The 12,320-nt window shown below is 44.8% G+C and overlaps 1 protein-coding gene across 1 annotated transcript in view; it reads left to right on the forward strand.

The window, feature by feature from the left end:
- The first annotated feature begins 11,991 nt into the window (after positions 1-11,991).
- The window catches only part of LOC115115859 (general transcription factor IIF subunit 2), a 45,970-nt gene continuing 45,641 nt past the window's right edge, over positions 11,992-12,320 (forward strand). The window contains exon 1 of the mRNA XM_029644345.2: positions 11,992-12,204. Within this exon, the coding sequence (XP_029500205.1) occupies positions 12,139-12,204 (66 nt within the window). The 5' untranslated portion in view covers positions 11,992-12,138. The remainder of the gene's footprint in view (positions 12,205-12,320) is intronic.

Below are 12,320 nucleotides of genomic sequence, written 5' to 3' on the forward strand. Positions count from 1 at the left end.
CGACATCTTTAATATGCACCTTGGAATTCAATAAGGACGCACGCAGTTGCATCCCTGATGTGTCTGTGGATGCCCACAGGAAATTTTATGCATTATCTGTGGTCAAACGACCACCCCTCATCACTGTCAAACGCTCCCTAAAACACTTCAGCGAGCAGGCCTTTCTAATCGACCTGGCCCGGGTATCCTGGAAGGATATTGACCTCATTCTGTCAGTAGAGGATGCCTGGTTATTCTTTAAAAGTGCTTTCCTCACCATAAGCATGCCCCATTAAAAAAATGTAGAACCAGGAACAGATATAGCCCTTGGTTCACTCCAGACCTGACTGCCCTTGAACAGCACAAAGAAATCCTGTGGTGTACTGCATTAGCATCGAATAGCCCCCGAGATATGCAACTTTTCAGGGAAGTTAGGAACCAATATACACAAGCATATAGGAAAGAAAAAGCTATCTTTTTCAAACAGAAATCTTTTTGTTTTTTTGCATCCTGTAGGACAAACTCAAAAACGTTCTGGGACACTGTAAAGTCCATGGATAGTAAGAGCACCTCCTCCCAGCTGCCCACTGCACTGAGGCTAGGAAACACCGTCACCACCGATAAATCAACGATAATTGAGAATTTTAATAAGCATTTGTCTACGGCTGGCCATGCTTTCCACCTGGCTACCCCAACCCCGGTCAACAGCCCTGCACCCCCACAGCAACTTGCCCAAGCCTCCCCATTTCTCCTTCACCCAAATCCAGAAAGCTGATGTTCTGAAAGAGCTGCAAAATCTGGACCCCTACAAATCAGCCGGGCTAGATAATCTGGAAACTCTCTTTCTAAAATTAATTGTTGCAACCCCAATTACTAGCCTGTTCAACCTCTCTGTCGTATCGTCTGAGATCCCCAAAGATTGGAAAGCTGCCGCGGTCATCCCCTTCTTCAAAGGGGAGACACTCTAGAACCAAACTGCTACAGACCTGTAGTGGGGAGAACAAGTATTTGATACACTGCCGATTTAGCATTTTCTCCTACTTACAAAGCATGTAGAGGTCTGTAATTTTCATCATAGGTACACTTCAACTGTGAGAGACGGAATCTAAAACAAAAATCCAGAAAATCACATTGTATGATTTTTAAGTAATTCATTTGCATTTTATTGCATGACATAAGTATTTGATCACCTACCAATCAGTAAGAATTCCGGCTCTCACAGAGGTGTTAGTTTTTCTTTAAGAAGCCCTCCTGTTCTCCACTCATTACCTGTATTAACTGCACCTGTTTGAACTTGTTACCTGTATAAAAGACACCTGTCCACACACTCAATCAAACAGACTCCAACCTCTCCACAATGGCCAAGACTAGAGAGCTGTATAAGGTCATCAGGGATACAATTGTAGACCTGCACAAGGCTGGGATGGGCTACAGGACTATAGTCAAGCAGCTTGGTGAGGAGGCAACAACTGTTGGCGCAATTATTAGAAAATGGAAGAAGTTCAAGATGACGGTCAATCACCCTCAGTCTGGGGCTCCATGCAAGATCTCACCTCGTGGGGCATCAATGATTATGAGGAAGGTGAGGGATCAGCCCAGAACTACACGGCAGGACCTGGTCAATGACCTGAAGAGAGCTGGGACCACAGTCTCAAAAGAAAACCATTAGTAACACACTACGCCGTCATGGATTAAAATCCTGCAGCGCACGCAAGGTCCCCCTGCTCAAGCCAGCGCATGTCCAGGCCCGTCTGAAGTTTGCCAATGACCATCTGGATGATCCAGAGGAGGAATGGGAGAAGGTCATGTGGTCTGATGAGACAAAAATAGAGCTTTTTGGTCTAAACTCCACTCGCCGTGTTTGGAGGAAGAAGAAGGATGAGTACAACTCCAAGAACACCATCCCAACCGTGAAGCATGGAGGTGGAAACATTATTCTTTGGGGATACTCTTCTGTAAAGGGGACAGGACGACTGCACCGTATTGAGTGGAGGATGGATGGGGCCATGTATCGCGAGATCTTGGCCAACAACCTCCTTCCCTCAGTAAGAACATTGAAGATGGGTCGTGGCTGGGTCTTCCAGCATGACAACGACCCGAAACACACAGCCAGGGCATCTCAGGAGTGGCTCCGTAAGAAGCATCTCAAGGTCCTGGAGTGGCCTAGCCAGTGTCCAGACCTGAACCCAATAGAAAATCTTTGGAAGCAGCTGAAAGTCCGTATTTCCCAGCGACAGCCCCGAAAACTGAAGGATCTGGAGAAGGTCTGTATGGAGGAGTGGGCCAAAATCCCTGCTGCAGTGTGTGCAAACCTGGCCAAGAACTACAGGAAATGTATGATCTCTGTAATTGCAAACAAAGGTTTCTGTACCAAATATTAAGTTCTGCTTTTCTGATGTATCAAATACTTATGTCATGCAATAAAATACAAATTAAGTACTTACAAATCATACAATGTGATTTTCTGGATTTTTGTTTTAGATTTCGTCTCTCACAGTTGAAGTGTACCTATGATAAAAAATTACAGACCTCTACATGCTTTGTAAGTAGGAAAACCTGCAAAATCAGCAGTGTATCAAATACTTGTTCTCCCCACTGTATGTGAGAATGCTGTTCATTGACTACACCTCAGCGTTCAACACCATAGTATCCACAAAGCTCATCACTAAGCTAAGGACCTGGGACTAAACACCTCGCTCTGCAACTGGATCCAAGACTTCCTGACGGGCCTCCCCCAGGTGGTAAGGGTAGGCAACAACACATCTGCCACCCTGATCCATCAACACTGGAGCACTTCAGGGGTGTGTGCTTAGTCCCCTCCTGTACTCCCGGTTCACCCACGACTGCGTGGCCAAGCACGTCTCCTACACCATCATTAAGTTTGCTGACGACACGACAGTGGTAGGCCTGATCACCGACAATGATGTGACAGCCTATAAGGAGGAGGTCAGAGACCTGGCAGTGTGGTGCCAGGATAACAACCTCTCCCTCAATGTGAGCAAGACAAACAACGACGGGGCTGAAATGGAGCGGGTCGAGAGTTCCTTGATGGCCAGATCACCAACAAACTATCATGGTCCAAACACACCAAGAAAGTTGTGAAGAGGGCACGACAAAAAAAAAAAAAAAAAGTACTACAGCTGCACCATAGAGAGCATCCTGACCTGATGCATCACTGCCTGTTATGGCAACTGCTCAGCATTTGACCATAAGGAGCTACAGAGGGTAGTGCGTATGGCCCAGTACTACACTGGGGCAAAGCTTCCTGCTGTCCAGGACCTAAAGACTAGGCGGTGTCAGAGGAAGCCCCCCAAAAAATTCAACTTTCCACCTTCTCCACTACTGTCCTGTCGATGTGGATAGGGGGCTGCTCCCTCTGCTGTTTCTTGAAGTCCACGATCATCTCCTTTGTTTTGTTGACATTGAGTGTGAGGTTATTTTCCTGACACCACATTCCGAGGGCCCTCACCTTTCCATGTAGGCTGTCTCATTATTGTTGGTAATCAAGCCTACCACTGTAGTGTTGTCTGCAAACTTGATTGAGTTGGAGGCGTGCATGGCCACGCAGTCATGGGTGAACAGGGAGTACAGGAGAGGGCTGAGAACGCACCCTTGTGGGGCCCCAGTGTTGAGGATCAGCGGGGGGAGATGTTGTTTCCTACCCACACTACCTGGTGGTGGCCCGTCAAGAAGTCCAGGACCCAGTTGCACAGGGCGGGGTCTCGAGCTTAATGACGAGTTTGGAGGGTACTATGGTGTTAAATGCTGAGCTGTAGTCGATGAACAGCATTCTTACATAGCTATTCCTCTTGTCCAGATGGGTTAGGGCAGTGTGCAGTGTGATTGCGTTGTCTGTGGACCTATCGGGGTAGTAAGCAAATTGGAGTGGGTCTAGGGTGTTAGGTAGGGTGGAGGTGATATTGTCCTTGACTAGTCTCTCAAAGCACTTCAGGATGACAGAAGTGAGTGCTACGGGGCGATAGTAATTTAGCTCAGTTACCTTAGCCTTCTTGGGAACAGGAACAATGGTGGCCCTCTTGAAGCATGTGGGAACAGCAGACTGGGATGAGGATTGATTGAATATGTCCGCAAACACACCAGCCAGCTGGTCTGCGCATGCTCTGAGGACGCGGCTGGGGATGCCGTCTGGGCCGGCAGCCTTGCGAGGGTTAACACGTTTAAATGTTTTACTCACATTAGCTGCAGTGAAGGAGAGCCCGCAGGTTTTGGTAGCGGGCTGTGTCAGTGGCACTGTATTGTCCTCAAAGCGAGCAAAGAAGTTGTTTAGTTTGTCTGGGAGCAAGACATCGTGGTCCGCGACGGGGCTGGTTTTCCTTTTGTAGTCCGTGATTGACTGTAGACCCTGCCACATACCTCTCGTGTCTGAGCCGTTGAATTGCGACTCTACTTTGTCTCTATACTGACACTAAGCTTGTTTGATTGCCTTGCGGAGGGAATAGCTACACTGTTTGTATTCGTTCATGTTTCCGGTCACTGTAGTCACCAGATGCTGTAGTGTCCTTATCCGAAGTTTAGATATTGAGCTAGGTCGCATAGATATTGAGCTAGGTCGGGCAAGAATTGTCATTTTTTTCTAATGCTAACGACCCTGTTCAAAATCCTGTTCAATAATCTGGTATGTGGTTCTCGGTAACGGCCAGATCGCTTATGGCGAGAGGCGGGTGTGTTGTGTACTCCAGTCTAGTTGATTTGCAAGTGTTCATCGACATTGTTGTCATATTGGCTTAGATATGATGGTAGGGAGATTTGAATTTGACATTGAGTTTCAACTAATGCATATGCTATTGTGGAGTCTATTGTCCCCACAGTGATCACCAGTACATGACCAGTCAGTTAGACATACTGTTCTGATCCTGCTCCTTGGACCTGTCTTTCTAGTCCAGAGGAGAAAGGAGGGCAGAGGCTGATCCGAGTGACAGAGACAGGGACATATTACATCTCTGTTAGATGATCAATCAACAGAGGTAAGTTAAACACACCTGAAACAACCTGTTCAAGCTCCTCCATGGCGCCACTTCATAAACACACATCTCAGTTAGCACTTATACATTTCACAGATATCACTGACTTGACAGCAAGGAAAAAATAAAAAATATCTGACTGATAGTCTTTCAAATTAACAAGACTATTACAGTATACAGTGCCAACCAGCGTACTTTACACAAACATGTAGTTCTGTGTAAAACAACATTGCTCTCTTTCTTTGAAAACATAACAGTAAGTTAAGCGACCATAGCATGATTTCATTTGGCCCTTCATATATAGATTTATGAGTCTGGGAAGTATTGCATCATGTAGCTACGCTGCCTAGCTAACTGAATCTAATAATGTTTATGAATGGTCCACCCTTCTCATCCTGCAGTGAGTGATAGGAAAATAGAGAGTTTATGAACCGAAGCAACGATAGACTGGTGAATGAAGCAAAATCCTCTCGCTCTCTCTCGCAATTACATAAATGCAAACCTCAAAGTAATGTTGACCCTGATAGGGGAATCAAAGGCCTGAGTCATGACCATGGCAGTGTTCATTTAGGGTTAGAGGAGGTCTGTCAACACTTCTCTCAGGTCTGAAGAAAAACCACAGAGACAGCCAGAGTGAAATCTGAGCCCTGAGAAAAAGGTGTGGAGAATCTACTGAGTAGGAACTCTTGAGTATACGCCAGGTATTCTCCATAGTACTGCCAATCACACTATGTTGTATCAGCCCGACTGGTCCTGAAAGCGTGTATCTTGCAATTGTACTGTATGTATGCATGTTTGTGCATACATTCATGTGTATGTGCTCGAGCTTGAGTGTGTGCCTGTGTGGATGCTACTGTACAGTAACTGCATGATCTGTCTGCCTCTGTCCTTGTTTATAGCCTTTCGACACACTCCCATAATGAAGGTAAGAACTGCCAGGCTGAGGGAAGTCTGTGGGGGAAGTGCCCTGATGTGGTGAAGGGTTCTGAGGTAAATGTTAAGGTGGTGAAAGGTAGGCAGGCGAGAGGCTCTGAGATCAGTCCTTTAGGAGTCAGAGGTTTGTGTGGACCAGGACATGGTGCTACTGGGTCACAATGTGGTGAGCGATCTCTGAGGCACAGAGGAAATGTGCCTATTCAACAACATCAGGAGCAACAGGTGATAGTGTTGACCTGGTGGTCTAAGCTCAAAATAGTTATAGTTGAGAACTCCAATGTTCAGGTTATCCACATAAATACCCTACAGACATACAGGCAGGCCTACATATCTGCCTCAGCAGCCCAATTGTGATTGAAGTTGCTCCCTTCCCTTAATCTAGTCATGTGGAACAGCTCCATCTAGTGGTAAATTAGCTAATGTCATTAAATCATAGAGTGAACATCTGGAGTTGAACTGTATTTATACCAGAGTTGTGGACTTGAATCACATGACTTGGACTGGAGTCTGACTCCAGTCACGAATGTTTTGATGAGACTGGAATTGATAGACAATAACATAACTTGAGACTTGATTTGGACTTGGAGCCTCAAGATTTGGGACTCAATTTTGACTTGAGACTGATTACTTTAATTTATTTGTCCAGGTTTTGTAATGTTTTATCACTCATTTTGTTGCACAGAGTCAACGTGGAATACTCTACATGCTACCAAAGACAGTAGACGCAGCAACGCCCTTGGCAAAAAAACTGAAACAGATTGGCTAGTGAAACTTACACTCGGCACTCTGATTGGACCAATAAACTGTCAATCAACACAGGTAGGGTGGTAAACAAGCAAACAGATTGACGATTTGCTGTATGGATATAGGATCGGGCGCAGCGCAAACTTCAAATTACAGGAAGAAAGGATTGCCATAATAAATGAATATGCAGCGCCAAAAAACAGTTTGGTGATCAAGAATACTTTGCAAGCTCATCAGCAATAGGGCAACAATTACTAGCATAGGTCTACTGGTATTTTGGTATGTAACAACTTCTTGAAATTTATAATTTAATGCATTTGGAATTGGTTTAAAATTAATTATTACTGTGGCAAAGATGCACCACAGGCGCGGCTTTTCACCTGCGCTCTACAAACTCCCGTCAGTGGAGAGTGCTTTTTTTTATTGTGCTCATGAATATTCACAAGACTCATGAGGTAGAAGTTAATTCAATGTATGGTTTCCTTTGTTCCAGTGGAGATTCCTTGGAGGAGGAAGGGGAGGACAATCCTCCTCTGTGAATAATTTATTGCCACTGGGACCCGCCGGTGTAACTGCTAAACTGCTTGCTGCTGACTGTATACTGTACTGATTGTAGGGGGTTTAAGCGCGTTAGTTCTAGTAGTTATGTTGACTACGATGTTAATATGGTGACAACAATGTAGGATGATGTAAGCTGTGTGTAGCGGTTATGATATGAAGGTTTGGCTTGGAAAGCAATTTTTTGCCTGGTCACAGGAAGCTATCCACAAGCGAAGAGAAAAGAAGTCTCAAGGTATATTGCTCGCCTGAGGTAGAGTACCGTATGATAAGCTGTAGACCACACTATATACCAAGAGAGTTCTCATCTATATTATTCGCAGCCGTCTATTTACCGCCACAAACCGATGCTGGCACTAAGACCGCACTCAACCAACTATAAGGCCATAAGCAAACAAGAAGATGCTCATCCAAACGCGGCGCTCCTAGTGGCCGGGGGCTTCAATGCAGGCATACTTAAATCCGTTTTTATTTAATTTATACCAGCATGTCACATTTGCAACCAGAGGGGAAAAAAACTCTAGACTACCTTTACTCCACACACGGAGATGCATACAAAGCTCTCCCACGCCCTCCATTTGGCAAATCTGACCGTTATTCTATCCTCCTGATTGCTGCTTACAAGAAAAAACTAAAGCAGGAAGTGCCAGTGACTCGCGCAATACAGAAGTTGTAAGATGACGCAGATGCTACGCTACAGGATAGTTTTGCTAGCACAGCCTGGAATATGTTCCAGGATTCATCCAAAGGCACTGAGTAGTATACCACCTCGGTCATCGGCTTCATCAGTAAGTGTATCGACGACGTAGTCCACACAGTGACCGTACCTACATATCCCGAACAAGAAGCCATGGATTACAGGCAACATCCGCATCGAGCTAAAGCTAGACCAGACGCGAGCTACTCAGTGACGCGAGCCTACCAGACGAGCTAAATACCTTTTTTGCTCGCTTCGAGGAAAACAACACTGAAGCATGCACGAGAGCACCAGCTGTTCTGGATGACTGTCTGACAACTCTCTCTTTGAGCAAGAACTTTAAACAGGTCAATATTCACAAAGCCGCAGGGCCAGATGAATTACCAGGACGTGTACTCAAAGCATGCGTGGACCAATTGGCAAGTGTCTTCAATGACCAAGTCTGTAATACCTACAGTTTCAAGCAGATCACCATGGTCCTTGTGGCCAAGGAAGCGAAGGTAACCTGCCTAAATAATTAACGCCCCGTGGCACTCACGTCGGTAGCCATGAAGTGCTTTGAAAGGCTGGTCATGGCTCACATCAACAGCATCCTCCCGCATACCCTAGAACACTCCAATTCGCATACCGCTCCAACAGATCCACAGATGACACAATCTCAATTGCACTCCACACTGCATTTTCCCACCTGGACAGAAGGAACACCTATGAGAAAGTGCTATTCATTGACTACAGCTCAGCGTTCAACACCATAGTGCCCATGAAGCTCATCACTAAGCTAAGGACCCTGGGACTAAACACCTCTGCAACTGGATCCTGGACTTCCTGCTGTGCTGCCCCCAGATGGTAAGGGTAGGCAACAACACATCTGCCACGCTGATCCTCAATACTGGGTCTCCTCAGGGGTGTGTACTTAGTCCCCTCCTGTACTCCCTACTCACCTATGACTGCATGGCCAAACACGACTCCAACACCATCATTAAGTTTGCTGATGACACAACAGTGGTAGGACTTATCACCGACAACGATGAGACAGCCTATAGGGAGGAGGTCAGAGACCTGGCAGTGTGGTGCCAGGACAACAACATCTCCCTCAATGTGAGCAAGACAAATGAGCTGATCGTGTATTAAAGAAAATGGCAGGCTGAACAGGCCCCCGTTAGCATCGACGGGGCTATATTGGAGCGGGTCTAGAGTTTCAAGTTCCTTGGTGTCCACATCACCAACGAACTATTGTGGTCCAAACACACCAAGACAGTCATGAAGAGGGCATGGCAACACCTTTTCCCCCTCAGGAGACTGAAAAGATTTGGCAGGGGTCACCATATCCTCAAAAAGTTCTACAGCTGCACCATCGAGAGTATGCTGACCGGTTAAATCACCACCTGGTATGGCAACTGCTCGGCATCTGACCATAAGGTGCTACAGAGGGAAGTGCGTACGGCCCAGTAGATAACTGGGGCCGAGCTTCCTGCCATCCAGGATCTATATACTAGGCGGTGTCAGAGGAAATCCCCAAAAATTGGGTCACCCGTCATAGACTGTTTTCTCTGCTACCACATGGCAAGGACCAAAAGGCTCATAAATAGCTTCTACCCCCAAGCCATAAAACTGCTGAACAATTAATCAAATGGCCACCAGACTATTTATATCGCTCCCCCCATTTGTTAAGTACAGTGCTGCTACTCGCTGTTTATTATCTTTGCATAATCACTTCACCCCTAACTACATGTACAAATTACCTCAACTAATCTGCACCCCCTCACATTGACTCTGTACCAGTACCCCCTGCATATAGCCTCGTTATTTTATTTTATTGTTACTTTTTATTATTTTTTACTTTAGTTTATTTGGTAAATATTTTCTTAACTCTTTTTTGAATTGCACTGTTGGCTAAGGGCTTGTAAGTAAGCATTTCACGGTAAGGTCTACAGTTGTTGTATTCGGCGCATGTGACAAATAAAGTTTGATTTGATCTGATGAGAGGAGGAGTGAAGGAATACAACGATATAAGTGATCATTCATGCAGTTTGTATGTGGCTGCGATGAAAGTGAACTGTGTTTGCGTGTATACAGGGGTGTATTCATTCCGCCGATTCTGCTAACGATTTTGAAATAGAAGCAAACGTAACGAAACGGGGATAAACTTACCTGAATTTGTCCAGTAGAAACTCTTGTTTCCAACTGTTAGACTAATGAATACACCCTAGATCAGCTATATGCTGGCAAGAGTGTGCAAGGCGGTATTGAATGTGTCAATGTCTGTCATCTTGATTACTCAAATTTCTATCAACCTACGTTGTAAACTTCCATTCATAGGCTAAGTTGTAGCTAGCAACCTCATGATGTGGGCATAGGGACAATTTGATTATCATGTAGTACCTTAAACCTATCGATGTTATGTTCACCTGGGTGAATGGAATATGAATGACAGTCATCCAGTATGCTGTAATAGAAATAAGGCTATGCTCATGATCATCCTCCCACATCTTAAATGGCAACACCGCCACTGCTTTGTTCATCATATTTCACAGGTTAAGTCGGAGTTCCGTTGCTACGTTCAATACAACTGGGAACTCGGAAAAATACGAACTCAAATCATGACGTCAGTGATCTTCAGGTCGGAAAGTCGGAGCTCTAGAAAGAGGCCCAAGTTCCCGAGTTGGATCACCGTTCCAAATGATTTTCCCAGTCGGAGCTTGTTTTTTTCCAGAGTTTCCAGTTGTTTTGAGCGCACTGAATTCGGAAGTCGAAAATGTCTGAATTCCCAGTTCCGAGTTTCCAGTTGTTTTGAACGTGGCATTTGTCCTATGTCTGTCATTCTGGTTGTGCGTAATGTGAGCGCGCGCGCCCCAGGGCACAGCGAAATAGGCTACGTGGCCTGCGCTCCACGCTTTGGAGTCAGAACGTTGGATAAGAGAAAATGATTGTTCCATGTATGCATGTTGTTGAAATATCATGAATAATCATTAAGTCTGAATAAGACGAATGTAACAATGGATGTGGAAATTGCCTTTTACATTGTAGTACCAGGTTATTGGTTGTAATTGCCAATTGGGTAATTGTATGGTCCTGGGGGCCACGAGCTTATATTATTTAGGCCTACCTGTTTGCCTGATTCGATTTGGTTTTTCAATGGGAGGTTACAGTCTTGCTCTCTACTTGTGTCTGCTCAGATAGAACAGGTTAAGCCTGATACGGAGGCTATTTATTTGGGTCTATTGGCTCTGTATATTTGGTAAATCTACGTGTATATTTTGTATTGTAAAGTGGGTGGTTCGAGCCCTGAATGTTGATTGGCTGACAGCTGTGGTATATCAGACCATATACCACAGGTATGACCATTTTTACTGCTCTAATTACATTGGTAACCCGTTTGTAATAGCAATAAGGCCCCCAGGGGGTTTGTGGTACATGGCCAATATACCATGGCTAAGGGCTGTGTCCAGGCACTCCACGTTGCGTCGTAATTAAGAACAGACCTTGTATTTTGGCCATATAGCACACCCCCTCGTCGGGCCTTATTGCTTAATTAAATATAACCCGCGTTCACCATTGGATCACCAAGACCTGTAAATAAATATACACTGAGCATGTCAACCTGCCTTGTCTTCTGCTGATTTCATGCCCTTACAACTGCCACAAGGTTCCTATTTTACAATAACAATGGCACATCAAAATGTGTTGTAGACAAAATAATGAAAAGGGCTGTCTGGTAGCCTCAGTAAATAGACGACAATGATTTGAAGTTGAACAAGTTGTTGCATATATAGATTTTTTTTAAACTTGACTTGAGACCTGACTTGAAAACTTGTGACTGGGCTCTTAGAATGCACGACTTGGACTTGACTTGAGTTTTGACCCGTTCTACTTGGGACTCGACTTGAGACCTTGTCACTTGAAATTTGCGTGTGACTCGAATAATAGTGACTTGGTACCACCTCTGATTTATACTGTATTTTTATAAAACATTTGTGAATTCCAGTGGGATCAAATATTCTGGTCCACGTATAGTTACAACCTTACCAATAGGCTAATAAATAAAATTGACCAAATTCACCATAAAATCATTTCACACTTGCACAATGTTATTCAGATTGTATTATCCATCACCGCTGTGTAGTGTGCTCTTCATTGATCGAAGTGAGGTTTCTCGTGCGTTGTATTTCCTGTAACCTGTCTGTGACTCCACTGTTAGCAACTTCACGTGTCCTGAAGTACCTCATCAAAGGTTCTGCCGCTATGTCTGAAAAAACGGAGGTTGATTTAACCGGAGCTAAGCAAAACACCGGTGTATGGCTAGTAAAGGTATGTTGCCTAAAATCTAATTAAACGGTAAGTCATATCCATACACATATTGGTCACACCTGACGGTTTTGTTGAGGAATAGCCTAGCATTTGGCTAGCTAAATTAAAACCTCCGG

The sequence above is a fragment of the Oncorhynchus nerka genome, linkage group LG3 (genome assembly GCF_034236695.1).
Source record: "Oncorhynchus nerka isolate Pitt River linkage group LG3, Oner_Uvic_2.0, whole genome shotgun sequence".
NCBI lineage: Eukaryota > Metazoa > Chordata > Actinopteri > Salmoniformes > Salmonidae > Oncorhynchus > Oncorhynchus nerka.